At 40.8% G+C, this 25375-nt stretch overlaps 1 protein-coding gene and 1 long non-coding RNA gene across 3 annotated transcripts in view; one reads left to right on the top strand and one right to left on the bottom strand.

Annotated features, from left to right (window-relative positions):
• The window catches only part of LOC114021151, a 28846-nt gene extending 19292 nt beyond the window's left edge, over positions 1 to 9554 (bottom strand). For both annotated transcript variants that reach the window (XR_003565815.3, XR_006290711.1), the window contains exon 1: positions 9420 to 9554. This is a non-coding gene — a long non-coding RNA (uncharacterized LOC114021151). The remainder of the gene's footprint in view (positions 1 to 9419) is intronic.
• Positions 9555 to 9665: 111 nt separating this feature from the next.
• Positions 9666 to 25375, top strand: part of SH3RF1 (SH3 domain containing ring finger 1) — a 154052-nt gene continuing 138342 nt past the window's right edge. Inside the window, exons 1-2 of the mRNA XM_037897508.2 lie at positions 9666 to 9850; positions 12110 to 12596. Coding sequence (XP_037753436.1) covers positions 12210 to 12596 — 387 coding nt within the window. The 5' untranslated portion in view covers positions 9666 to 9850; positions 12110 to 12209. The remainder of the gene's footprint in view (positions 9851 to 12109; positions 12597 to 25375) is intronic.

The following is a 25375-nucleotide window of genomic DNA, read 5'->3' as shown; positions in this document are numbered from 1 at the left end:
TCCGTCTATGGCCCCACCACAGTTAGGGAATCCCATTGCAGCAAAGCCATCCACTATGACCTGCACATTTCCCAGGGTCACTACCCTTGATATCAGCAGATCTTTGATTGCGTGGGCTACTTGCATCACAGCAGCCCCAACAGTAGATTTGCCCACTCCAAATTGATTCCCAACTGACCGGTAGCTGTCTGGCGTTGCAAGCTTCCACAGGGCTATCGCCACAAGCTTCCACAGGGCTATCGCCACTCGCTTCTCAACTGTGAGGGCTGCTCTCATCTTGGTATTCATGCGCTTCAGGGCAGGGGAAAGCAAGTCACAGAGTTCCATGAAAGTGCCCTTACGCATGCGAAAGTTTCGCAGCCACTGGGAATCGTCCCAGACCTGCAACACTATGCGGTCCCACCAGTCTGTGCTTGTTTCCCGAGCCCAGAATCGGCGTTCCACAGCATGAACCTGCCCCATTAGCACCATGATGCATGCATTGGCAGGGCCCATGCTTTCAGAGAAATCTGTGTCCATGTCCTGATCACTCACGTGACCGCGCTGACGTCGCCTCCTCGCCCGGTAGCGCTTTGCCGGGTTCTGGTGCTGCATATACTGCTGGATAATGCGTGTGGTGTTTAATGTGCTCCTAATTGCCAAAGTGAGCTGAGCGGACTCCGTGCTTGCCTTGGTATGGCGTCCGCACAGAAAAAAGGCGCGGAATGATTGTCTGCCGTTGCTCTGACGGAGGGAGGGGCGACTGACGACACGGCTTACAGGGTTGGCTTCAGGGAGCTTAAATCCACAAAGGGGGTGGCTTTAAATCAAGGAGTAGGTCAGGCAGGAGTTCATGGAGGGTTCCAATAAGAAATGGTGCACCTAAGTTACTGTTCTTATTGGAACAAGGAGGTTAGCCTGGCCTCTGATTGATACATGGCTAGATTTAGCTCGCTGCACCTTCTCTGTGAGTGACTGCAGTGTGACCTAGAGGAATGAGTCCCCTAGACAGGGGAAGAGGCAAATGAGTACAAAACAGATCTGGTCTATTTCTTGTTTTGATCCACTCCATCTATCTTTTACATCTTTGGCTGGCAGCAGACGGTGCAGAAGGACTGCATGCCATCCACATCTCATGGCTGCTCGGCAGAAGATGGTACAGTACGACTGCTAGCCATTGTCATCTCTTGCCTGCCTGGCAGAAGATGGTAAAATACGATTGCTAGCCATCGTCATCTCTTGCCTGCCCGGCAGAAGACGGTACAATACGACTGCTAGCAATCCGTATTGCCTGCCTGATCACCATAAGACGGTTCAATAGGACTGACTGCAGGACTAAAGAGAATGACCTGGTCAAGTCACCAAAAATTTAGTCCCTGCGCCCATGTCTGCCCAGGCGCTCCCAGCCGACGTGGCCAGGAGCACCTCGGACATGACGAGGATGGCTACCAGTCATACTGCACCGTCTGCTGCCAGAAGGCAATGGGTTGCTGCTACTGTGTAGCAATGCAGTACCGCGTCTGCCAGCACCCAGGAAACATACGGTGACGGTTACCCGAGCGGGCTCCATGCTTGCCGTGGTATGGCGTCCGCAGAGGTAACTCAGGAAAAAAGGCGCGAAACGATTGTCTGCCCTTGCCTTCACGGAGGGAGGGAGGGAACGGGGGCCAGACAATATGTACCCAGAACCACCCGCGACAATGTTTTAGCCCAATCAAAGGGCTCCATTGTGACTGCTCTGGACAGCACTCTCAACTCAGGTGCACGATTGTTTGCCGTTGCTCTGACGCAGGGAGGGGCGACTGAGGACACGGCTTACAGGGTTGACTTCACGGAGGGTTCCAATAAGAAATGGTGCACCTAAGTTATTGTTCTTATTGGAACAAAGAGGTTAGCCTGGCCTCTGATTGATACATGGCTAGATTTACCTCGCTGCACCTTCTCTGTGAGTGACTGCAGTGTGACCTAGAGGAATGAGTCCCCTAGACAGGAGAGGAGGCAAATGAGTACAAAACAAATCTGGTCTATTTCTTGTTTTGATCCACTCCATCTATCTTTTACATCTTTGGCTGGCAGCAGACGGTGCAGAAGGACATATTGCCTACCTGCTCACCATAAGACGGTTCAATAGGACTGACTGCCGGACTTAAGAGAATGACCTGGTCAAGTCACCAAAAATTTAGTCCCTGCGCCCATGTCTGCCCAGGCGCTCCCAGCCAACGTGGCCAGGAGCACCTCGGACATGAGGAGGACGGCTACCAGTCGTATTGTACCGTCTGCTGCCACAAGGCAAGGGGTTGCTGCTACTGTGTAGCAATGCAGAATCGCGTCTGCCAGCACCCAGGAGACATACGGTGATGGTTACCTGAGCGGGCTCCATGCTTGCGGTGGTATGGCGTCCGCACAGGTAACTCAGGAAAAAAGGCGCGAAACGATTGTCTGCCCTTGCTTTCACGGAGGGAGGGAGGGAGGGAAGGGGGGACTGACGATATGTACCCAGAACCACCCGCGACAATGTTTCAGCCCCATCAGGCATTGGGATCTCAACCCAGAATTCCAATGGGCAGCGGAGACTGCGGGAACTGTGGGATAGCTACCCACAGTGCAACGCTCCGGAAGTCGACTCTAGCCTCGGTACTGTGGAAGCACTCCGCCGAGTTAATGCACTCAATGCACTTCTGTGGGGACACACACACTCGAATATATAAAAGCGATTTCTAAAAAACCGACTTCTATAAATTCGACCTTATTCCGTAGTGTAGACATACCCTAAGGTGCCACAAGTACTCCTGTTCTTTTTTTTTTAAAAAAAATTTAGTTCTGTCCCAATAATATTTTAGCACTCTAGTAACATTGAGGTTGTGAAAGGCAGCATCCACCCTAATTTGATGAAGTTTAGGGTGGAAAACTATCAGATGAAATTGTCCGATTAATATGAAAGTCCAAGACAACTCTACGTAAGAACCATAGGTGTGATTCAAGGGATCCCTTATCCTTGAAGAAGACTATGGAAAGGGGGGTCATCCCTCAACTCTTTAAGCAGAGGTAATTGCCACTAAAAAGGGAGTTTTCATTAAAAGGTTTAAAAGGGTACAAGTAGCTAGTGCTCAAAGGGAGGGTGCATCGGAAATTAAGAACTAAGTTCAAGTCCCAAGTTGCGGTGGGTTCTCTGACATTTAGGAAGAGATTCAATGACCATTTGATGAATCTGGAAGTTGTAGGGTGAGCAAATAGGAAAAAACTTTCTACAGGAGAATGAAATGCTGTGAAGGCTACTGGGTGAACTTCAGTGGAGGTCAAAGAGAGACTCCTTGCTTAAGACTGAAAAGATATTCTAGAACAGTGGTTCTCAACCAGGGGTACACGTACCCCTAGAGGTATGCAGAGGTCTTCCAGGGGGTTCATCAACTCATCTAGACCCTCCCTCCCCCCCCCGCCCCAGAGGTGGTCTCCCTCCAGGGCAGGGCTGGGACATACTGTGGGGTCAGCAGGCTTTGCGGCGCCCTGGTCATACCCTTCCTACTGAGAGACAGGGCTCCAGTCCTCAGCCCGGCAGGACAAGTCACACAAGTGTTGCCATCTGAACAGTTTTATAACAGACTACAGAAAAAGTACTAGCGAAGTCTGTACAAACTAAAATTTCATACAGGCAGTGACCTGTTTATACTGCTTGATATACTGTTCACTGAAATGTAAGTATAATATTTATATTCCAATTGATTTATTTTATAATTATATGGTAAAATGAGAAAGTAAGCAATTTTTCAGTAATAGTGTGTCATGACACTTTTGTATTTTTGTCTGATTTTGTAAGCAAGTAGTTTTTAAGTGAGGTGAAAGTTGGTACACAAGACAAATCAGACTCCTCAAAGGGGTACAGTAGTTTGGAAAGGTTGATAACCGCTGTTCTAGCACGTCCAAGGTAGGAGAGTTGAAAGGAAATAGGAACGGTGACTACACCAGTGGCAAAATCTTTTCCATTTCTGAAGGTAAGTTTTCCTGGTGGATTCTCTTCCTGTTCAACAGGACTTCTTGAATTCTCTGGAACAGGAGAGTCCTAACCCTGAGAGCCATCCAAGCTCTGGGTCATAGTGTGTTCAGGTTGGGTGGGGTCACAAACATTCCCCGAATCCTGAGTGAAGAAACTGGGAATCAACAGGAGATTGATGGCTGGCTGGGAAAAAAGGTAAAGTAGGTAAGCCAACTACACTTGTTTTAGCCATATTGGTGTGATTAAGATTACCAAGGCTTTGTCCTGTCTAATTTTGTTTAGAACCATGAGGATTAGCAGCGTTGGAGGGATCTAGGAGACTTCTTAATCAAGATAGGATAAAGTCAACCCCCCTCCCCCCCCCGAACAGTGACCAAGACACATCCTCTTGACAAGAATTTTGGACATTTCTGGTTTATAGTGCTGGTGAGGTGTATGTTTGGAAAAGACCAGGTAAGCAATATTTGCGTGAGAATGGATCTGTCAAATATCCACTTGTGATCTTGAGTGAAGTGACTGCTGAGGTCATCAGTTATAGTATTTTAGAGGCCAGGCAAATGATAAGGATTCAATGGGCTATGCACCAATTCTATAACCTGATTGCATTTGAGCAGAGGAAGGGGCTCTCGCTTAGCTTTGTCAGTTTATGCAGTACATACTGGCCCTGTTGTCTCTCATTATGCAGGTGGGTTGACTTTCCCTCACGAGCGGATATGGTGGCAAGCGTATCTCCTGGTGGACCATGTGTCCTGGATAGCATTGTACTGTTAATATGCTCCCCATCCTAGGAGAGATGAGTCTGAAATGGGATAGCTGAAGGGAATTCCTGAGCACACCTTGTCCAGATTCTTCCACCAGTCAAGAGAGACTAACACGAGGCTGGGAGCAGAGAGTAACTTTTTCAGGCTGTCTTTGTCGGGAGCACAAACTGTTCTGAGCCAGGCTTGGAAGCAGTGTGAGTAAAAGTGGGCATGTAATGTGAAGGTAAATGCTGTCATGTGCACAAGCAGGTGCAGGCACCATCTGGCAGTGACCTGTGGGTTCACATGAACTTGTGCAATTAACTGTGTTTGAATGAGAAATCTGTCCTCTCATAGACAGGATGAAATCTGTCTTCTCTGGATGTCATGGCTTAGAGAGTGGCCCCTATAAACTCTATCCATTGCAGAGGTAAAAGGGAGGACTTCGCAGTATTGAGCTGAAGGCTGAGCATTTGAAAGAGAGACATAGCATTCTTTACTGCTGTTGGAACTTTGACATAGGAATGCCAATTGTTGAGATAGGAGAAAATGAGCACTCCCCATTAGTAAAGCTGTATAACAACTACCGTGATAACTTTTGTAAACATTGTAGGGGAGGTAGAGAGTCAAAAAGGAGGATTTAATACTGATAGTGGTCCGACTCCTGACCAATGACAAAGCATAGGAATCTCTTGTGAGAGATGTAGCATGACATGTAAGTATGCCTCTTGAAGGTCACAGGTCTCAAAATAGTGTCCCAGATTCAGGAATAGAATAGTATCTGTGAATGTTGCCATCTTGAATTTCTGCACCATGATGAAGGTAATCAGCATTCTGAGATCAAGAATTGGCCTCCACCTACCCTTCTTTTTGGCAACCAGAAAGTGTACTTGGAGTAAAATCTGCTTCCTTTCCATTGATGTATTGACTTAATGGAATATATGGGTCAAATGTGTTGTTATAACCCAATCACTGTCCAAGATTAAATAGTGTTAAATAAGGTGTGGGGTTTGGAATAGAGACCTCAACCTGCTCAGTATTCTGGCAAACACCGTTAAACATCTTTTTAACCTTTTATTAAAGATAAAGAAAGGAGGGAAAATCTTAACATTTGCAATATAAAGTGTAAACTAAGGCTTTCATTTTAACAACATCCCTTGTTCCATTTCCTTTTAGCTGGAGAGAGCTTTTTACAAGGAACTTTCCCGCCCCTTTGTTTGACAGTCTCTTAAATGGTATGAAAGATGGCAAAACCTGTCCTTTTGGGGAAAAGAGAAGAAACTAGCTTAGATGGGCTGGAGGTGGTGTTGTTAAAGTCCAATCCTGTTTCATCCCAGGTGGTGGCTGGGATTCAGCTGGAGCTGGTATAGGTGGTGATGTCATATGGGTCACTCTCTTTGGCCGTGTCTGGTCAGGACATCTTTTAGGATAAGGATGACAAGATCCCAGGAGATGGTGGGGTAGGAGCCACGATGGTGAAACTCGCTCCAGTACCCAATTTTCCCCCCCGCAAAGTCTTTCTTTAAATAGTCACAATGGGAATGGTGGGCAGAATAGCCCATCCCTTCATTATTTTGTCCACCAATTGGGCATAATTTCTGATACATGAAATTTGGTTCACTGATATCTGGTTCCCCTTTTCTTGTTTACCATGCATGGCATTATCACAGTCCTTGAGTTATATCAGTAGGCCTTTTTGTTTGGACTAATTAAGTCGGTCTCCCTTTCATACCCTTTACCATCAATATTTGTTGTTATAGGTCTTAGGAACTTTCACTTACTTTTTACTGTTGAGTTCACAATTACAGTAAATTTGTAGGCCCAATTATTACAACAGTACTCAGTGGGAACTATTTCCACAGCTTAGAAGCAGAGGGAAAGAATCTCTTGTCTCGGCTGAGCGAAGAAAAGGGACAAAGAATGTGTTTAAGCAGTTGGATTTGTTTTGATTTGTTTGAGAGTTCTGGAGAGAGACAGACGCTGCTCTCCATAGAACAGGGTAGTGGTGCCTTATGTGAGGTTTCTGTGAAGGGGAGATGTCTGGGTATAGTTTATTCCCATCTCTGTTTGAGGAAACCAGACTTGCGTACATTTTGTCAATACACAAATTACACTAACATGCTTGATGCTTCGTCACTGACTTCTGTTCCAAATGTAAAATTGACCTGCCATACTCCAAAATCTGCTACTACTCACACAGGCAATAATACTAATAACTTACAATGTCCCCTTACAATCTCTGTAATACTTCTCACATTCACATGCCCAAGTGCTCCCAAAACAGAGTTGTTACACAATAAGCAGCCTGTTCATCTATCAGAGTAGAAAGGACAGAAAGAAAGGAGAGTGGCTGACTGCTTGGGACAGAAGGTGGGAATTATACAGACTGTATAATGCATAAATACAATGAGCCAAATGCCACTTTCATCTATACTTGGTTATCAACCTGGAGTGCTTCTGTTGACACAAGCAGGTCTGAATTGTGCAGTTTGTCCAACAGAGGGCAGTGCTACATACACTAGACAGTTTATTCCGTACATTTGTTTGAAAATTATCTCTTGCATAACTCCTGCTCATGAATTATTGTATTGTCTTTATGTATGGCAGCTCTTCTGTGTGAGGCTCTTTATAATTTTAGCTAATATATCAAGATGTGTTAATATTTTAGATACTTTACTTAGAATGTGATTGGAGCAACATTCCTCAAACAAAAACATAAATACGAGATACTCCTTCCTGCTTCTCTGAACTTCCACCTCACTTCACTAGCATATCTTCCTGAACATCAATGTCCTTACTGCAATAACAAACTGTTAACAAAACTGCAGCTATGTTGCCTACAAACTATTAAATGCTAAGAAAGCTCAGTAAGATGGTACTAATCAACACTGTACTTTGAAGAGGATCTTTTGAGAAAGTTATGGTTGATAAAGAAGTCTGATTGTGGGGTGGACTTCATTATAGCAGATATAATATGAGTCAAAATTTTAATCTGCTGATGATCTTCCTTTTTTGTTATGGTGGTGGGACAGGAGGAGAAACAATGGTGAGATAGAATATTCTTCCTAAATGTGTTGTTTGTTCTACTCTTCTATATTATTATTTCTTATTTTTATTACAGTTGTGCCTAGGAGCCCCAGGTATGGATCAGGCCCCACTGTTTGATCTAGGTTAGCACAATAACATTGAATAGGTGTTTTCTAATTAATAGTGTACATGGTGTTTAGCATTTATAATAATTAAATGTGTGCTATTCAGTATTATTGTGTGTATTCAAAAATATTACAGTAATCATTGTTTCCTGTCATTTGAGTATTGGGTAACTGAATATTTTATTGTGTAAAAGGCAATTTAAAAAGTCCTAGGAAAGGTGGGATGTGATTTTTGTGTGTGTGTGTGTGGGGGGGGAACCCTATGAAACTGACTTGCAAAAATACATTTAAATAATGCTAAGGTTGCACCAGAAGCCAATAAAAACTAACAAAAAATGTAAAGATATATCTCCCAAACCTAGGCACAAGTCCCTCTTTGGCGGGTGGGTTCCTTATTGCACCACAGCAATCAAAGTAATTTAAAACTAGGAATGTCCTCCTTTATATCACAATCTTCATGTTCTCATTTTGGTTTAAAAAAATCAGTGCTTTTCTGTTTTCACGTGATATCTGATTTTATGCCAGCCTCAAACTTTTTTTCCTTTTTTATTTTGGTTATAGTTAATTGTTTAGAAATATTTAACAGGCAAGCTTCCTGGAGAGAATCACTGAGCATCCTGATTGTGAGTTGTGTGTTGGAGAAAATACACAAAATGGAGAGGGTTTCTCAGATTATTTAACTGAAAAACATTAATTTTAAAACTTCCCTTTTCTTTTTTCTTCCACACACACACACACACACACACACACAGCGGTTTAACTCTTTGTAATACACTTGTCTTTATTATCCAGATTGATGCAGAGCGGTTAAGAGGAGACAGTATCTTGTTTCAGAGGCTGGTGCCATAAACCTTCCCTCAGGCTCGAACGCCTCCCATCTGCTGCAGTGGGCTGTAGCCCACGAAAGCTTATGCTCTAATAAATTTGTTAGTCTCTAAGGTGCCAAAAGGACTCCTGGCTTTTCTGTGGATACAGACTAACACAGCTGCTACTCTGTAACCTCATCCTAGTTTCTCAGGTATCACCCCATTCCTATCAGCAGTTTAGTCTGAGTCCCAACTATCACACCAGTTCTACCTGTAATAACTTCATCACAGCTAAAAGTCTGAAGACAGCAGGGTACTTAAGGGAATTGCCCAGGCCAGCTTTCACAGTGCTCCTAGGTTAGGTAGTGTGTCCAACATCTCGCACGAACAGGCTCCTACATGCTGCATGGCTTCTTTCACGGGTTGGGGTTTTGGCCCGTGAGTCCCTTTGCTATTGTCCTTTTCTGCCTTAGTGGCAAGTTAGTACCCACCCAAATATTGTCTCTGTTTTGCTCCCCTTTACTAAGATTAGGCAGCTTTCTTCACTACGTTAGCGGGAAAAGGCTTTTCATTGCTCATTCCCTGAGGCCGTGTCTGCTGCCCGCTTGGTCACTGGAGCGGAAAGTGCCTCCCTTCCGGCGCGGAGCGCGGTTGTAGCACCGAGCCTCTCCCACCTTCCCCCAGTCCCAAGGCTCGCTCCCGGGGTGGGAGGCCGCCCGAGCTGTGCGGCGGGGCGAGGCGGGAGTTTTACCTGCGGGGCGCAGGGCCGGGGGCGCTCGCTGCCCAGGCTCTACACTGGCTGTAGGCGGCGGTTGGTTTCCCCAGGCGGCACCTGGCTTGGCGGGAGCGGGGCTGCGCCGGTGTGAAGGGCTGGGGGCTTTGGGGCCGGGGTCTGGTGCCTCGTTCCCCTTCTCTTTGCTCTTACCCCTCCTCCCCCGGGGTGCCTGGCGGAGTCGGCTCCGCCAGCTCGCGGGGCGGGGCGGGCTCCACCTCCAGGGCCGCCCCCTCCAGCCCGAGCCCGGCTCTCTCTGCGGGGCGTTGCGGTGCCGCCCCCCGCGTCAGCCCCGCACGGCGAGGGGGTGAGGAGGAGGCTCCTTGGTGCCGCGTCGGGAGAGAGACAAGCGGGGAGAGCGCGGCGGCGGCTCCTCCCGGGAACAAAGAGGGGAGCGCGGCAGCGAAATGGTGAGTGACGGTGCCTCTGTCCCGCTCGCCGCGGCGAGAGGGTCCGGATCGGAGGGGCCCGGCTGTCGGCGGCGCAGCCGAGCCCAGTTCCCTGCAGGGCTCCCAAGAGGGGGCGGAGAGGGCCCTGCGGAGCCCCCAGGTGGTGTGACAGCCTCTCCCTCTGTGACAGCGGCCCCAGGGACCGTCACCCCCCTCCCCCCCCGGAGTCCGTGTCACCCCTTCCCCAGACGGGGTGCGGTGCGTCCCTCCGAGTCCCTGTCACACCCTCCCCCTTCCCCAGACCCGGGTGGAGTACTGTCTCTTAGGGACCGTGTGACCCCCCCCCCCTTTCCAGGTGTGAGTACAGTTTCATCCCACTAGGACTGTGTCACCTCCTTCCTAGACAGGGATACGGTGCCTCCCCCAGAGATGGTGTCATTTCCCTCCCATAGGGACACTATGTCCCCCACCAACCCTGTCACACCCATATACCCCAGACAGTAATATGGTGCCACTCATGCACCCCCCCCCCATACATGGATACAATATCACTCCTCCTGAAAGAAGGTATCACCTCCCCCCGCAACTGTGATACATCGCCACAGCCCCACACCCTCAGAGACAGGAGACAGTGTACCCCCCATCTGCAGGCAATGATATATTGTTCCCCCAAGTGTGTCCTTCCTCCAGAGAAAGAATGTCACCTGCCAAGAGTGTCTCTTCCCCCCCCCCCACCCGCACAGGGTATGTCACCTCTGCTCCCCACTGTGTGTCCTCCCCCATATATGGAACGGAAGTACACATGCACAAATATGTGCCAAATATATAGTGCTCGTGCCAAATATATATGTGTAATAAAATATATTTTATCTCTGTAAATATCTAAGTAACTATAAGTTTAATAACAAAATCCAGAGAATAAGTTATTAATGTTGTATGTGCAGATGTATGTAATATATCCTACACCCATATGTCTTATGAAAAGTGAATGTTCTCCAGGCCTGAAATAATTTTTGAAAGTAATTTTTAACTCTGTTTCTGAGACAGATTGTATGTGTCCGTTTTGTGTCTCTCTTTCTCCCTCTAGCCTCACAGTGAACTCTAGAGAAGCCCCATGTACATAATAAAAATCTATATTATGTGTCTAGTAGTATTACACCAAACAGCTGTGTTTCTTAGCATCAGGTACTGGAAGCTCTCTGTGACCAGCTAGCCACTCAGAAGTCTGGGGGGAGGGGAGGGGAGGGGAAGGGAGGGAGAGAGAGAGAGAGTGTGTATATGTATGTAGTGGTGAAGGATTATGAGTGAAATAAGTGCTTTTCTTGTTGAGTGTCCTTGATGTGACTTCCCAGCAGCTTCCTGTTACTGGCTACATTGCATTCATGTTCTACTACCAGTATTCCAGCACTCAATACACTATAAAATGATTTTGGTAATAGTTTTGTGGTACTACTTAGATATAATACCAGCACTGCAATCTATCATTTTATCAACTTCTTCAGTAAACTTAAAAGCTTGTGAATTAGTGTGTCTGTTTTCAAAACTGATATGATAAAGCAAACAAACAAAAACACCTTTGTCTTTTGCTTCTCAAAAACTTGACAAATTAGATTTTTTTTAGCTCATTCTAGACTTAGATCTGACCCTGCTAGTGACTCTCTCTGATAGTGGACCCTTTAGTCCTATAGAACAGCTTGCAAATTCAGGGTCTTATTTTTATTCTCTTTTGTTTGTTTTAATTATGGAAAGGACAGACCTGTCTAATATGAAACCAATTGTAAGAAATATCAATTTGTCTATTAATTGTGTTTTCCACAGTCATTTATTGATCTATCCTATAAGGACAAACTTATTGAACTCTAAAATGGTTTAAGAATATTGAAGATAGTTAGCAGTTAAAAGCAGACAGAACTGCAGTTTAAAACCTTAATTATTACTCTTGATCACCATGCTTGAGCTAAGTAGCTCGCTAATGCAGATAAGATTGCCATTAGGATGACCAGAGATAATTCTCTGTTGTTATTGTCTTTCATAAATTGTTCATATTTACAGAAAACCTTTAGCTATATGTTTTAAATTGTTATTAAACATTTATCTACAAAATGAATATCTGTAGTGATTTGTCTTAAATTAGACTGGAGATCTTTTAATTTCTGATGTTGCTTAGTGCAGGAATCTTGTCAGAGGAAATACTTATGTGGACTCATTTTTAAAAAGCTAATTATTTTTTGCAGATTATTAATGCTTTGTTTTTTTTCTTTGTTTTCTAAACAATTTCAGAGCAAAGTCTGAAGAGGCATGGATGTAACATGAGTCCCTTTACGTACTCAGAATAGATATGAATTTTGCAAAAGTTTATTTTTTGGTAAATTAAATAAAAATGGATGAATCGGCTTTGTTGGATCTGTTGGAGTGTCCTGTTTGCTTAGAACGTCTTGATGCTTCTGCAAAAGTCTTGCCTTGCCAACATACATTTTGCAAACGTTGTTTGCTGGGCATTGTGAGTTCTCGAAATGAGCTTCGTTGCCCAGAATGTAGGACTTTAGTTGATTGCAGTGTTGATGAACTTCCCAGCAATATTCTACTGGTTAGACTACTGGATGGCATCAAGCAAAGGCCCTGGAAACCTGGGACTGGTGGTGGGACTAGTTGCACAAATGCATTAAGAGCTCAGAGCAGCACTGTCGCTAGCTGTGGTTCAAAAGACCCACAGAGCTCACAAGGTGGACAGCAGCAAAGAGTACAAGCACGGAGTCCCCCTGTTAGGGTAAGTATCCACTATAAATGATAAGCCATACCTACAGGTAGCAGTTTGTTTTGTTGTTGTTGCAATTACATCTCTTTCTAGACTGTTTCAGAACATTTGAATAATAACATTTGTTGCTTCAGGGGTTAAAGAAGGGCAATCAAAAGTGTCATCTGCAAAAGCAAAATAGTATCTGTTCATTCCCAGTTATGATTTAAACCAATTTTTCTGTATAACAAAAACTTTGAGCTACTGTTGCTAGAAAATTTCCAGGGAAAATGTCAATATTTATCACTTTCTTATATTATATACCCTTGGCTGTATTTATATTGGTAGTTACTGACTGCTGGGGAGAATGTTTGTAGCCAAAAGGTAGGATGCATTTTTCTGTTTAAAACTTTTAATTGTTGAATTTAAAATAGTTCCGGGGAAGAAAACCAGCACAGGACCTTAATATTCCCATTGACACTAAAGAGGAAGTTAAATACCTTGAACAAGACAGTTGGTATGAATTGATTGGTTGTATAATGAACAATTATTCAGTCTTGCTAAGAGTATTTTTTAAATTGTTTGCCACTTGTTAACTCTAACACTAGAAATTGATTTTATTCTAGGTTGTTCTATGTTCTATTGATTTTTCTGTAAGAACAAGTATTGCTATCAGATTTCCATAAATTTCCCATAATGGTTGTTAAGCACTTACGGGGAAATTCTTGCCTCATTGAAGTCAATGGGGATTTTGCCATTGACTTTAGTGGAGCTAGAATTTCACCTCTATTTAAGAACCCTAGAATTGGTGGTGTTTGATCATTTCTCTCTACTTTTTCACTTTTTGTTTTTAAAAGGGCACATTTTATAACCATCTTTCATAAATTGTTCCATCACTTAATGGGTTGGCTAATTCCTTTTGATTTTTTTCTTTCATTTTTTTACTTTTGATTAGTACCATAAGGATCATATATATTCATGCAAGTTTTCTGTTTAGTTTTCAATAAAGTAGATAGATTAGCTAAAGTTCAATTATTAGGAAGTGTTGTATTATCAGTGAATACATGGAAAATTCTCTTGATTATTGTATTTAATATCTCTGTATGATGTTGATATTTGAACTCGTTTTGTATGTATGAAACCCATGCACTGAGAATTGAGCTTATTGGCTCATACCTCTGCTTCTGTTTCTTCTTGGGATTCATTCAACTTGTAGAATCTTTCATGCCTTATACTCAAAACTTCAGTAGCTTGATTTATTATGATTTCTTCTAGAATCAGAAATTGAGATCATTTTCTGAGCTGACTTGACCCACCTTTGTTTTATCTAATGACAGACCAGATTAGCTTCTTTTAAAAGGTTTTGCTGCACATTTAATGAAACTGATACATGTAGAGCTTCTGGGTATGAATTAAAATTGGCTTAATGATTTAAGTGCTTTACCTGTTTGAAGAAAGCATTGTATTTTGAGAAATGGCCTGATGAAGTTGAAGAAAGGGATGTAAGTATTAGTTTTAGAGCGCTATTTTTTACCTCAGGTAAATCATCTATATATTTAGGTTTTTTTGAGGCTAAGGTATCAATGACTTGCACTGAATAACTTAAATAATTACTGCTTTCCTGAATTACTTGTATTTCTCAGATGCCACTTAGGTACCTCACATACGTCAAACTGTGTTGAGAATATAAAATGTATGGATTCTTCCACCAGGTTTTATATTTTGGCCTTTATATTCTAATATTCACTCTATGATTTTCTTTAGAAATTTAAAAAAGTAATTTGTCATGTCATTTTCTGTAAAGTGTCTCATGACTTGGATGGAGTATGTCAGTAATAAGTGTAGATATTGATAGGGTAAAGAATCGAAAAGGGTACAGCAATTTTTGTGTTTAAAAACTGAACTTTGTGAAGATATAATAGCAGTTACAAAAAGGCCCTCAATCTCTCCCAGAACCCCAAAGCAATTTCACATTAACTGCAGCAGCTACCAAAAATCTTCAGCTGCAAAAATACAAAATACCAGTAATAATTTCAGTACGTCTTACCCTTTAGACCTTTCTAAACACATACATTTTTAAAAAGGTAATAATTTTTATAAAGTAAGAGATTTATATTTCATCAATATGCTGTGAACTTATTCAAGTGCTCTTCGTAACTTCTCAGGTTTATGGGAAAGTTAATATTGAATATTCCCTTTTGAATTCTTCTCTAGGTTTAAATGTACTACAGTATCCTGAAAAAAGAAAAGGAGTTCTTGTGGCACCTTACACACTAACAAATTTATTTGAGCATAAACTTTCGTGAGCTACAGCTCACTTCATCGGATGCATCCGATGAAGTGAGCTGTAGCTCACAAAAGCTTATGCTCAAATAAATTTGTTAGTGTGTAAGGTGCCACAAATACTTCTTTTCTTTTTGCGAATACAGACTAAGACGGCTGCTACTCTGAAACCTACAGTATCCTGATGTGCAACATTTGTGTTTCCATGTTGTGCAGAGCAGAAACTGATAACATAGGGAATGTTGCATCAGTTTATTACTTATGTTATACCATGTGCCACTAGAATTGTGGCCATGTGGTTCCCTCATGTAGTTAACTGACATTGAATGAACATTAACAGCAGACTTGAACATTTACAATATGCTGTACACATCTTTTTCCAGGGAGCTAAGGTTGCCTGCTTGACATAATATAGACATTTCTGTTTTATCTTTGGCGTGGGGGTGGGGAAGGGTGACCCACAACCATTCACCCATTCTGGCCTGTCGAGACTCTTTGGTGGAGGGGAGAAACATGAAAATCAGGTGCTTGTTTTGTGAAGGGAGCAGCTATCTAACTTCTTTATCGAAAGAATGAACAAAAGTAGAGTGAGAAAGCTCAGAAAATCTATCAACAAAAATAGGAAATGGTAATTTATGTTGCTTCAGTGTTAAGCTGAATGCAGCAGTTGTGTTAAGAACTGTAAAATAGGGGTGGCTGCGCTACAAATGTATCAGAAGGCTTCTTTACTGGAATTGGGTGTAGAAGAGTCTTTCAAGATGAGTGGCAGAATCCGTAGATTTGTTGAGCTATTAAATTTTTCTAAAGGGGAACTAATAAACAAATGTTGCTCTTAAATTAAATGAAGTGAATGTAGGTGAGGGTTAAATATTCTGCTTGCACCTGAAGGAAATATTAAACCAATACATGCCCTTTCGGAAGATGTTTTATTTTTCAGAAAAGGTTAATACATCATGCACTGTTGCATTAATTCCTGAACTGTGTCAGTAGCTGTGGAATTGCTAGCCCTTTTATTACACAGTGCTGTGTACTGCGTTCTTTCTGTGTGTATGGACACATTGTGCAATATGCAAAAAAACATGTACTGAGCTTCTACAAGATTCAGGATATGAACATAATTTTGAGAACAGGTGTAGATTAAGTCTATCAGCAGTTGAAGTTAGTTTTCATTTACAAGAATCTGAAACTGGCTTTTATAGCAGCAGTTGGGCTGGAGGTGTTTCAGGGAATATAAACCCTTTAAAAACATTTTTTCACTTTGTATAATTTTAAAATTCTTCCTTCAATTTTTGTATGCATAATACATATGTATACGCACTCCTTTCTTCATTTTCCAAGGTATTTCTATTTTAACCATTTTCCTGGTAGAGACTATAGCCTTAGCTAAAGTTTGTTGTTGTTTTTCCGCTATATCATATCACATGCTTGTGAGTAACATTTACCCTGTAGCCAACATAAAAGGTAGTGTTTATTTGAAAATGGATGGGCATGTGCATGGCAGTCTGGGAACACTGGTCTTTGTATTCTCCATATTGTGGGACACGGAACATTCTGAAAACTAGTAGGAAATGAAAATGCTGCTGCTGTTGGGAGATCTGGTAGTGATCTCCTATAGTTAGTTGCCTGTAGTGTTCTGTTCTTAGGGATTTTTTTTTTTTACATGTCTGACGTCACAGTTATTTGCAGCAGCTCTTTGAATTTCACCAGCAATAAAGCTCTTAGATGCAGAAGTACCTGTGTTTGTCCCATTCAGTTTCATTCAGATTTAACTGAGCTATAAAGTATTAAACCCTATCATTTCCATTCTCTTGTGTTCTTCAGGAAAATTTTGGTAGCAAGCTCAAATAATAATGAACACAAACATTCTGAAGAGCTGGGCCCAGACCATTGTCAAAGCATCAGCAGCACATGCTACACTGAGAATGCCTTGGAGCTGCAAGGGAGGGAGGAGAGTGAGGAAAGGATCTCCCTCCCAACCACACTCTCTGGGAATGGCACACGGCCCCGCATCCCCATTTCACCCTCTGGGGGCATCACATAGTGAGGGAGCCTTTCACTTTCTGGGAGGTCGGGAGGAAAGTCTCAGGGTGCAAGTTGCAAGCAGTACATGACACCATCAAACCAAACACCCCTCCTTCCTGGATAACAGCTTCCTTATTCCGCCAGCTAATATAATTAGTCCTCTGCAGGGTGGATTTGATTTAAATCAAATTGATTTAAATCACTAGTCAGGAAGACTTGATTTAATCATTAATTTCTACATAAAAGTGCATTCTAGGTGGTTGTTATGACCTTAATACATATTCTTCACAACTCAGAGGTAGATGTAGGTTTCATTTTTAGAAGGTAGAGACTAGACATTTTTAAAGTAATTTATTTTGAAAACTTTTCAGATTAGTTTTACAACTATATCAGAGAATGAATGATTGGTTATTTCATTTACCAAAGGTAATTGAAGTAGATATTTATGACATCATTGGGAGGTGAACAATCTCCAATTCAACAGGTTAATCATTAATATTTGGAGGATTTTCTTTCCATGCTGTATTAGGAGGAGAACATCACCAAACAAACATTTAAATTGTTTTATTTAACTAAAACAACAACGTTGTGTATTCTGGATTTTTTCTTCAGCAGCAAACGTATAATATTTTAATAAAACAAGCATATGAATTTTTGAATTTAGGTAAACATTCAAGTTTTTTAAAATCAGGTTTGTTTTCGTTAACTATTTTAGTTAAAAACAATTTTAAATGAAATATTAAAAAAAAAAAACAACCAAAATTAAATCGACTGTGTCAGCCAGGTCAACATGAGAAACTTAAAATATTGGCTTCTGCAGCCTACTTAGTTATTTTGACCTTCATTTTCCTGTTTGTTCATAATCTGGAAAAGAAAAACAATCTTCCCTGCTTTTTCAGGTCCCAAATGATTTCTCAATTTGGAATGAATTAGTCCAAAGGAAAAAATATTCTTTCTACACTGGCAGAAGAAGCTACGGCTGTTAAAAGTGAGATTATCACTTCAACTGTCTCTAAATCCAAGTGCTTAAGTGACTTCTACCAGTTCACTGGTGTGACGTTCTTAAAGCATCACCAGCAAACATATATTTCTTGAATGGTGCTTATTCCCAAACTGAGTCTCTCTTATAGCCTGCTGCCATTATAGGTTTTCCATTCTAGTGAGAGAATGGTATGGTAGATCTCAAATCAATGAAGGCATTTCTGGAATATGCAGCTCAGTTTCACTTTGTTTCTACTGCCTGTCCCTCTCCTCTCACATTTATCCCAGACTACTTCTCCTTGTCCAGATCTATTCAGCCCCCAGCAATCTTCTGTTCTCCTGTGGGGCTTCCTGCTTTCCCTCTGCACAAACCAGGTGTCCCTTTACCTAAGGTCTTGGTCTTCTTAGCTGACCGCAGCACTTCTCCAAACTCTCCTCTGCTTCCCTCCAAACTGCTCTCTGCTCCAACACCAATCCTCTCTGCTTCAACTCCTCCTCTTGTCTGATGGAAGCAGGGGTTTTTTATCAGGTGACTGGCTTCCGGTGCTTTAATTAATTAAACTATAGCAAACTTTCTTCCCTCTACAGGGAATAAGGCTCCCTTCTAACACTCTCCTGCTGCCCTCTGGCCATGCTGTATCACAATAATATAATTTGTTTTTGCCTTTTTCTTTTAAACAATGTCCTAGGAAATCACATTAAAAGAATGTTATTTAGGTGGCAAAGTGCTTGAAATTTAGGAAATGCCAGATTTTTGGTCATTCATGCAACATTAATCCCCTTGCGCCCCCCCCTTCCCCCCAGCACACATGCATTATGATAATCTTCAATTGCAAGATCATATACAATTTTTCCACAGGACACTTGCTTCATTCAGTACAGATTTTGGTCCCACAAGGGGACAGAGTTTAGGTTACACAGGCAACCATAAATCTGGTATATCCTAACTTTTGAGTGTGTGATTTTTCAGCCTAAATAATTGGGGTGTTTATAGTGTGTGTGTGTGTGTGTTTTAGAGTGTGTGGGGTGTGTGATGGGGTTAGGGACAAAGTTGCAGTGTGTCTCAACTTACAGTTTAAAGGAGGCTTAGACAGATGCACATAAACATTCAGAAATGAAATTACACAACATTTGACAAGATTATGTTGACCAATATATGCTTACTTTTCTTTCTCACATGGTCGTAAATAGAGTAAAACCAGTATATTTCTCTTAAGGTTGCTTGTTAGGTATTTATGAATTCTGAAATTGAGCGAGGTAACATTTTAACTGTTTCTATGTAGCAATTCTTTGTCATGTTTTATTTGATTATACTTTAGTGACAGTGGTATCTGTAGCAGGCAAATGAACTGTCTCTTGTGTTGTCACTGTGTGTTTTCTAAATAACTAAGCAAAGGAGGAGGAGGGGAAAATGCTCTTTAAGCTATGCCAGTGGACTGGCATTCAGAACTTCTAGATTAAATTCCTTGGTCTGCCACATACTTCCTTTATAACCGTGCACTCAGGTTTCTTTGTGCCTCTTTTTCTCATTTGTAAATAGGAATGATAATGGTTCTATTGTCCGACTCATTGTTTAGTTTGGTCTGCTATGTGGGGCAGGGATTGTGTCTTACTTTCCAGATTGGGGCCACCAGGCACTAGGTTAGTAAACACAGTTCACACTTTTAGTGTTCAGATTAAATTTCAGTGTAATTTACAGATTGCTTCAGAGAGATGTTCACAGTACATTTTCAGTGCCAAGGATTGTCCTGTGGCTTGTGTTAAATCATTGGAGGGATTTCACATTGGTTTTGGACAATTAATAGTAAAATAGATAAATAGCTCAGCAAGGGAGAGGCAGACATTTTTTTTAATCTTTAAAAGCTACTATATTTTTTGGCTTGAGAAATTTGTCTGACTGCAATACCTAGTGTGATAGTTTTTTTTTTAAATGAATAAAGAAAAAATATATATTATGAATGCTACTGCTAATACAGAAAGGTTTTATTCATATATTTTGACTCTTGATAGCAAACTTTAACTGCCTGCTAGTCTTAATTAGTATTTTCTTGTTCAAACAGAATAATTAGTGTTACTCAATCATTTAGAAGACAGTTAAGTTTTGAAGTAATTTTTTAGCATAACTTCACAATGCAGGCTATTTTGTTTGAAAATAACATGCTGTGTACGTGATATTCAAAAACATTACATGTCCTTTGTTGTTGATAAATTGTTTTTTTCTGGATATCATTGGAAAGACTCTGTTGCCTGAACAAGCATATCTCACTGGCTGTCTTATTCATTGTCTTAGTATTTCTCTATCTCTCAAGACAATATCAAGAGCTTCTATGAAACAGGAAATAGACATGACATGAAATAGTATTTTTGGTAAAAGCAAGTGTGGTTACTGCTCTGTTCAAAAAGTTTTGATTATTCAGAAAAAAAGTGTCACTATCAAAAAGATTTAAAAGTTATACTTTAAACATATCCATGAAAGAGACATTTGTAAAAAATAAACTCTGTTTTTTTGCTTATTACCATAGAATTAAAATACCTGGATTGACAAGAGACTGGTAAAATACCAGTTAGTCATGTAATTGAGTGAGTTATTTTATGGGTGGTGTGTAGCTTTTGTTTGGTACCTCTTATTTCTAAATGTGTATAGCTGTAGGAGCAGTGGCAGAAGCAGCCAAAGCAGGGACTGCTGCATTGGGGATGAGGGAGAAAAATGGAGCCTACCCAATGCCATCTATGCCACCACACCCAGAGTTGTGCAAGAGAGACCCCCCACCCCACCAAACACACTCTGGGTCCTGCGTGGTCCCTCAACCCTTACCCCCATGTGGCCTTGGGAAAAAAACTGCAGAGAGGAACTATCCAGAAACTCCACCTCTTTAAGAGAAGCTGCAGAAGCAGCCAAAGCAGAGACCTTCAGACATTCAGAAAACTTTCTACAGTTTTGACTGAACTTTCTCTGTCCTGTGCTGATTGGCTGTTTGTATTAACTCTTTATTGTATTCACTTTAGCTTTACTCTTAACTTGCCCCCCTTACACTTTTCTTTCCTGCCCTGTCCCCTTCATCCCCTTCCTTTCAGTGTCCCCCTCTCTCTTCACTTTTCATTTAGTTTTATCCCCTCCTAACTAAACCCACCAAAATAAATAGATTTAAAAAATCATAGAAATAACATGAAGGTTGCTGCCATCGTGTTGTTCAATCTGTTATATGTTCTGTTTTTCTACCTTGTGTTTCTTGTCTATTCAGACTGTAAGCTCTTTGGAAAGTTACTGTTTGCTTGTCTGTGTTTGTACAGATCCTAATACAATGGGGACCCATTTTTGTTTGGTCCTTTTGCACTACTACAATAAACATTATTAATAATTAATAAAATAAGCAGAGTATGTTTTTGTTTCTTGGAGTTTCAGTAGATGGATATGGGAGCCTCCCAGTAAAATTTATAGGGTGGTGTCAACTGTTGTATGGATGAAAAGCACTGTATAGAGTTAACATTATTTAATATTTTTGTCTGTATTGCATATTTTGTTTCTTCATCCTGTTCAAAACCATTCTTTTTTTTTATGCCTGACTTTCTCTTCATGGGGAAACCTATCCTGTGTGACAAGATGTGAATGTCTCAAAATAGTTATTGGTTAACTTTTCTTAGGAGGTTTCTAGGAGCTTTGGAATTATCCAGTCCAATTATCAGAATATACTAAGCTCTAGAGGGTGAACGTCTGATTATTGTAGAGTGTGAAAAATACAATGGCCACTCACCCATCTACCTCAAGCAACTTGTGACTGCAGCACTCATGGTTTTCTATTACCAGAAGTTAAATTATTGTGGAAATGTATGTTCATACTTTTAGCAGTACTAAAGAAAACCTATTCTCATTTAAGTCACAGGTTCTTAGCTTTAGATCAACTGTTTATATCTGCAAAAAACAGATATTTGTGTAGTCTGAAAATTGCAACAGAATACATCTTGCAAATGCTTCCAAAATGGCCATAAGACTTCTTTCACATGGTACATTGCTAATGTTTGAAAGGGTGCTCTGACTATATCTAATCAGCTGAAAGGTTGAATATGACTTTAAAATATGAAAATGGGTTTATTTTGATATGAGCTCTTACTTGGTGTGTGTTTGTCTGCCCTTTGCACCTTATAAATATGCGTGATTCTTTAGACTCTAAAGTTTAGAGAGTTCACATACAACATACCACATTCATTACTCATGTAGATATGCGAAGTGCAGTTTTATAATCTCCAATACAGAAATTTTTGTTATGCATAAATACATTTTGATAAAAGATCATAATTTGAAGAATATTTAGAAATAAATAGATGTGCCTTTCTCTCTTTGAAGTCACCTACATTTTTAATCTGCTGCTAAAAAGAAAAACAAACCAAGCCTAAAACTGTAAAAATTTCCACTGGACTGCATATACCTGAAGCATTCAAGAGCAATGGAGCAGTTTTCTGTACAGATGGTGTTCTTTTGTAAGATAAACCACCTTTGTTCCATGTCACTGACTCATTTCTTACAGGTGAGGTCACTTTGCTCTGGGTATGTTGTTCCTTTTTATAAAAGGGAAATGGATGCTGCACCCTTCACATTCCATTTCTCACAGTCCCCAAAAGAAGTTTAAAATGTGCATTAAAAGCTTTTTCAATAATTAAAGGCATTTTTTTGCAGATTCTGTGAACCATAAATTCACAGAAATTCTCTGTTTCGGACCAAAAAAACCCCTATTCAATACTACAAGACTTCCAAATTGTTTAAATAAAGGAAAGGAAACTGGTCGTCTTGTTTGAGCATAGATGTAAGAAATAAATATTGAATAATTTGAAACAACAGCTCCCAGTTATTCCTGACCAATATACTAACTTGACTGTTTAAGTGCACACATTATAAGATACATTGTCCTATTTATATCTGGTGTAGAAAAACTGAAAAGTTGAGACAGTTTTAGATTTTTTTTAATCAAGGAAGTCTAAGGATAAAAGTGTGAGGGGGTAGCCGTGTTAGTCTGTATCCACAAAAACAACAAGGAGTCCAGTGGCACCTTAAAGACTAACAGATTTATTTGAGCATAAGCTTTCGTGGGTAAAAACCTCACTTCTTCAGTTGCATGGAGTGAAAGGTACAGCTGAAAGATAAAAGGTATTCAAAGAATATCAGATGAGTATCTAACTTGGCATAAGTAGGGCATATCTGTTCTAGAAGCTTATTTTAAATAAACACAGTTAGGATATGGTAATATGGTTTTGAAGTAGATGTAGCTTTTACACTGGATCTTTGAGTTTACGAATAATAAAATAAAATCAATTTCATCTGGTGGGCATCTCTCGCTCTCTCTCTCTCTCTTTCAACATTTAAATAAAAACTTCATACTATTGCATGCCCTTCTTTTTCTTTTCTTTCCACATACAAACAATTGGGTGATAGGTCTTTAGAGGAATCTGTGAATCCCTATCCATACTAGCACAGTTAAGCCATTTAAAAAAACCCTTTTTAACTTAAAGCAAGTTTTAAATGCGTAACCTTATTAAGTTAACAAGCCTTTAGCCATGCTACAATGTTGTGCTATAGGAAAAGATGTTGACTCTGTAGACTGCCTTCTGGAAGTCTTTATGGTGATATTTTTCTTAAAATTTATCATTTTAACAGTGATAGCAATGGTGGAAGTTGTTGGATAGACAAGGTATCAGTGGTTTTGTATCACTGTAGTGTTTAATCCTCTTTAGAGGAAGTCTAGATGACACAATGGGTAAAAATGCTGGCAGTCACTAGTACCTTTTCCACACTACAGCTCCCACCAGAGCTACTTCTCATGGTGCTGGAATAGGGGAAAATGTTAATGAGAAGGTTAGTGTAGATGAGGGGTTAAGGTTAGTTCCTGACCATTGACTCAGCATGTTGTTAAGGATTATTGTGCTACAGAAAGATGAAAGACCTGAAACCTAGGATCTGTAGCCTAATCTGTAGTTTTAAGGTTAACTTTTATTTAGTATGCAGTGATCTGAGAATGTTCAGCCCCAGATCGGCTACAATATAAGGTTGTCATTAGAATGTGGACCTTGAGTAGCACACAAGAAACAATTCAGTGCTTTTATTAGCAGTTTCATTTAGAAGACTAACAAGTTAACTTTAACTATAATTTAGCATTTTGTTAACAAGACAAACACAATCATGCAGACTGCAATATAGCAAATCAGAGAGAGAGAGAGAATATAGAATGTCCGGTACTTGGATTACTCAGATCATCCCTTGGGGAAACTCCGAAGTAGGAGGTTGATGAAGTCTCAAATGTTAGTAGGTGGTCATCATTGTGGTGTGTCTCACAGCACACAGGGTGGGTAACATCTTTTATAATGTGTTACACTGATGCCCCCTGTATCTTATACATATTAATGAGGTTTTCAGATCCTTTCTCCTTATCTGAACTTCCACACTCTGCTTTTATTGAGCTCCCCCAATGTCTGTAGGTTAATTAAGTATTTACATCCAATTTATTAGCATTTACATCAAATAATTGCCATGGTATTTGTGTGGTTAATATCTATAATTTTGGTTATACTTATTCCCTAAGTTTATCCTAAAATACCAGTAATCTTTATTTGTGGTTTCACCCTCCATACCACTCAACTTTCCTATGAATGGGATTAATTTTGTGACTTGCTGTCACTCACCTGTTAGTTCTTTATGTCAAACTAGGACTTAGTTATGCTAAGCAACCTATCATACTTGCTTTTGGCCTGCTATTTGTCACTTACATCACTTTTCTTACTCTAATCTAATCTAATTATCCCTTTAGTGATCGTAATTGGTCAGATCTGTAGCCTTGCATATATATACATGTATATTTATGTGCATGGCTACAGATCTGACCAATTGTGCTCACCAAAGGGGCACACTCAGATCAGATTTTGTCCAAAATATAGGTTCTTTAGAAATAAAATTTTGCAAAACCTAATAGTGAAAACATTATTCAAAATAAGGAATGGAGTCTCCTAGCCAACCAGGGCTGGTAAAAAGTTACTTGTGCATATTGCTATGTGGGAGGTCAGCATCAGCAAGAAATCTAAGGGTACTCCTGGACTATGGACTGAATTGACCAATTGTGGGTGGGTATTTTCAGTCAAACATGGTTGAATTTGTATTTATGGATTAGATTACCAAGAGATAATGTGTAGTTGGGGGAGAGAAAGGGACCAAGGACAGAGCCCTGTAGAACCTCCACAGAAAGTTGGGGGCAGGGTTTGAGGAGGGTCCTCTAAATGGCATGCTAATGGAGCAGTTACAGAGGGGGAAGAGGAGAATCAGAAGACAGTGTCATGGAAGCCAAGGAAGGACAAGATTTCAAGAAGAGAGCATCTTCGGCAGTGTCAAAGGTGGCCAACTGGTGAAGGAGGAAGAAGATGGAGAACTGGTTCAGAGATTTGGTTAGAATAGGTCATTAAAGACTTTGGCGAAAATGGTTTCAAGGTAGTGCAAGGAGCAGAAGCTGGATTGGAGATGATGGTCTAGGATGCAATTAGAGAAGAAC

The sequence above is a fragment of the Chelonia mydas genome, chromosome 4 (genome assembly GCF_015237465.2).
Source record: "Chelonia mydas isolate rCheMyd1 chromosome 4, rCheMyd1.pri.v2, whole genome shotgun sequence".
NCBI classification, from domain to species: Eukaryota; Metazoa; Chordata; order Testudines; family Cheloniidae; genus Chelonia; species Chelonia mydas.
Note: the sequence above shows the minus strand (reverse complement) of the source record. Positions and strands in the feature narration are given on the sequence as shown.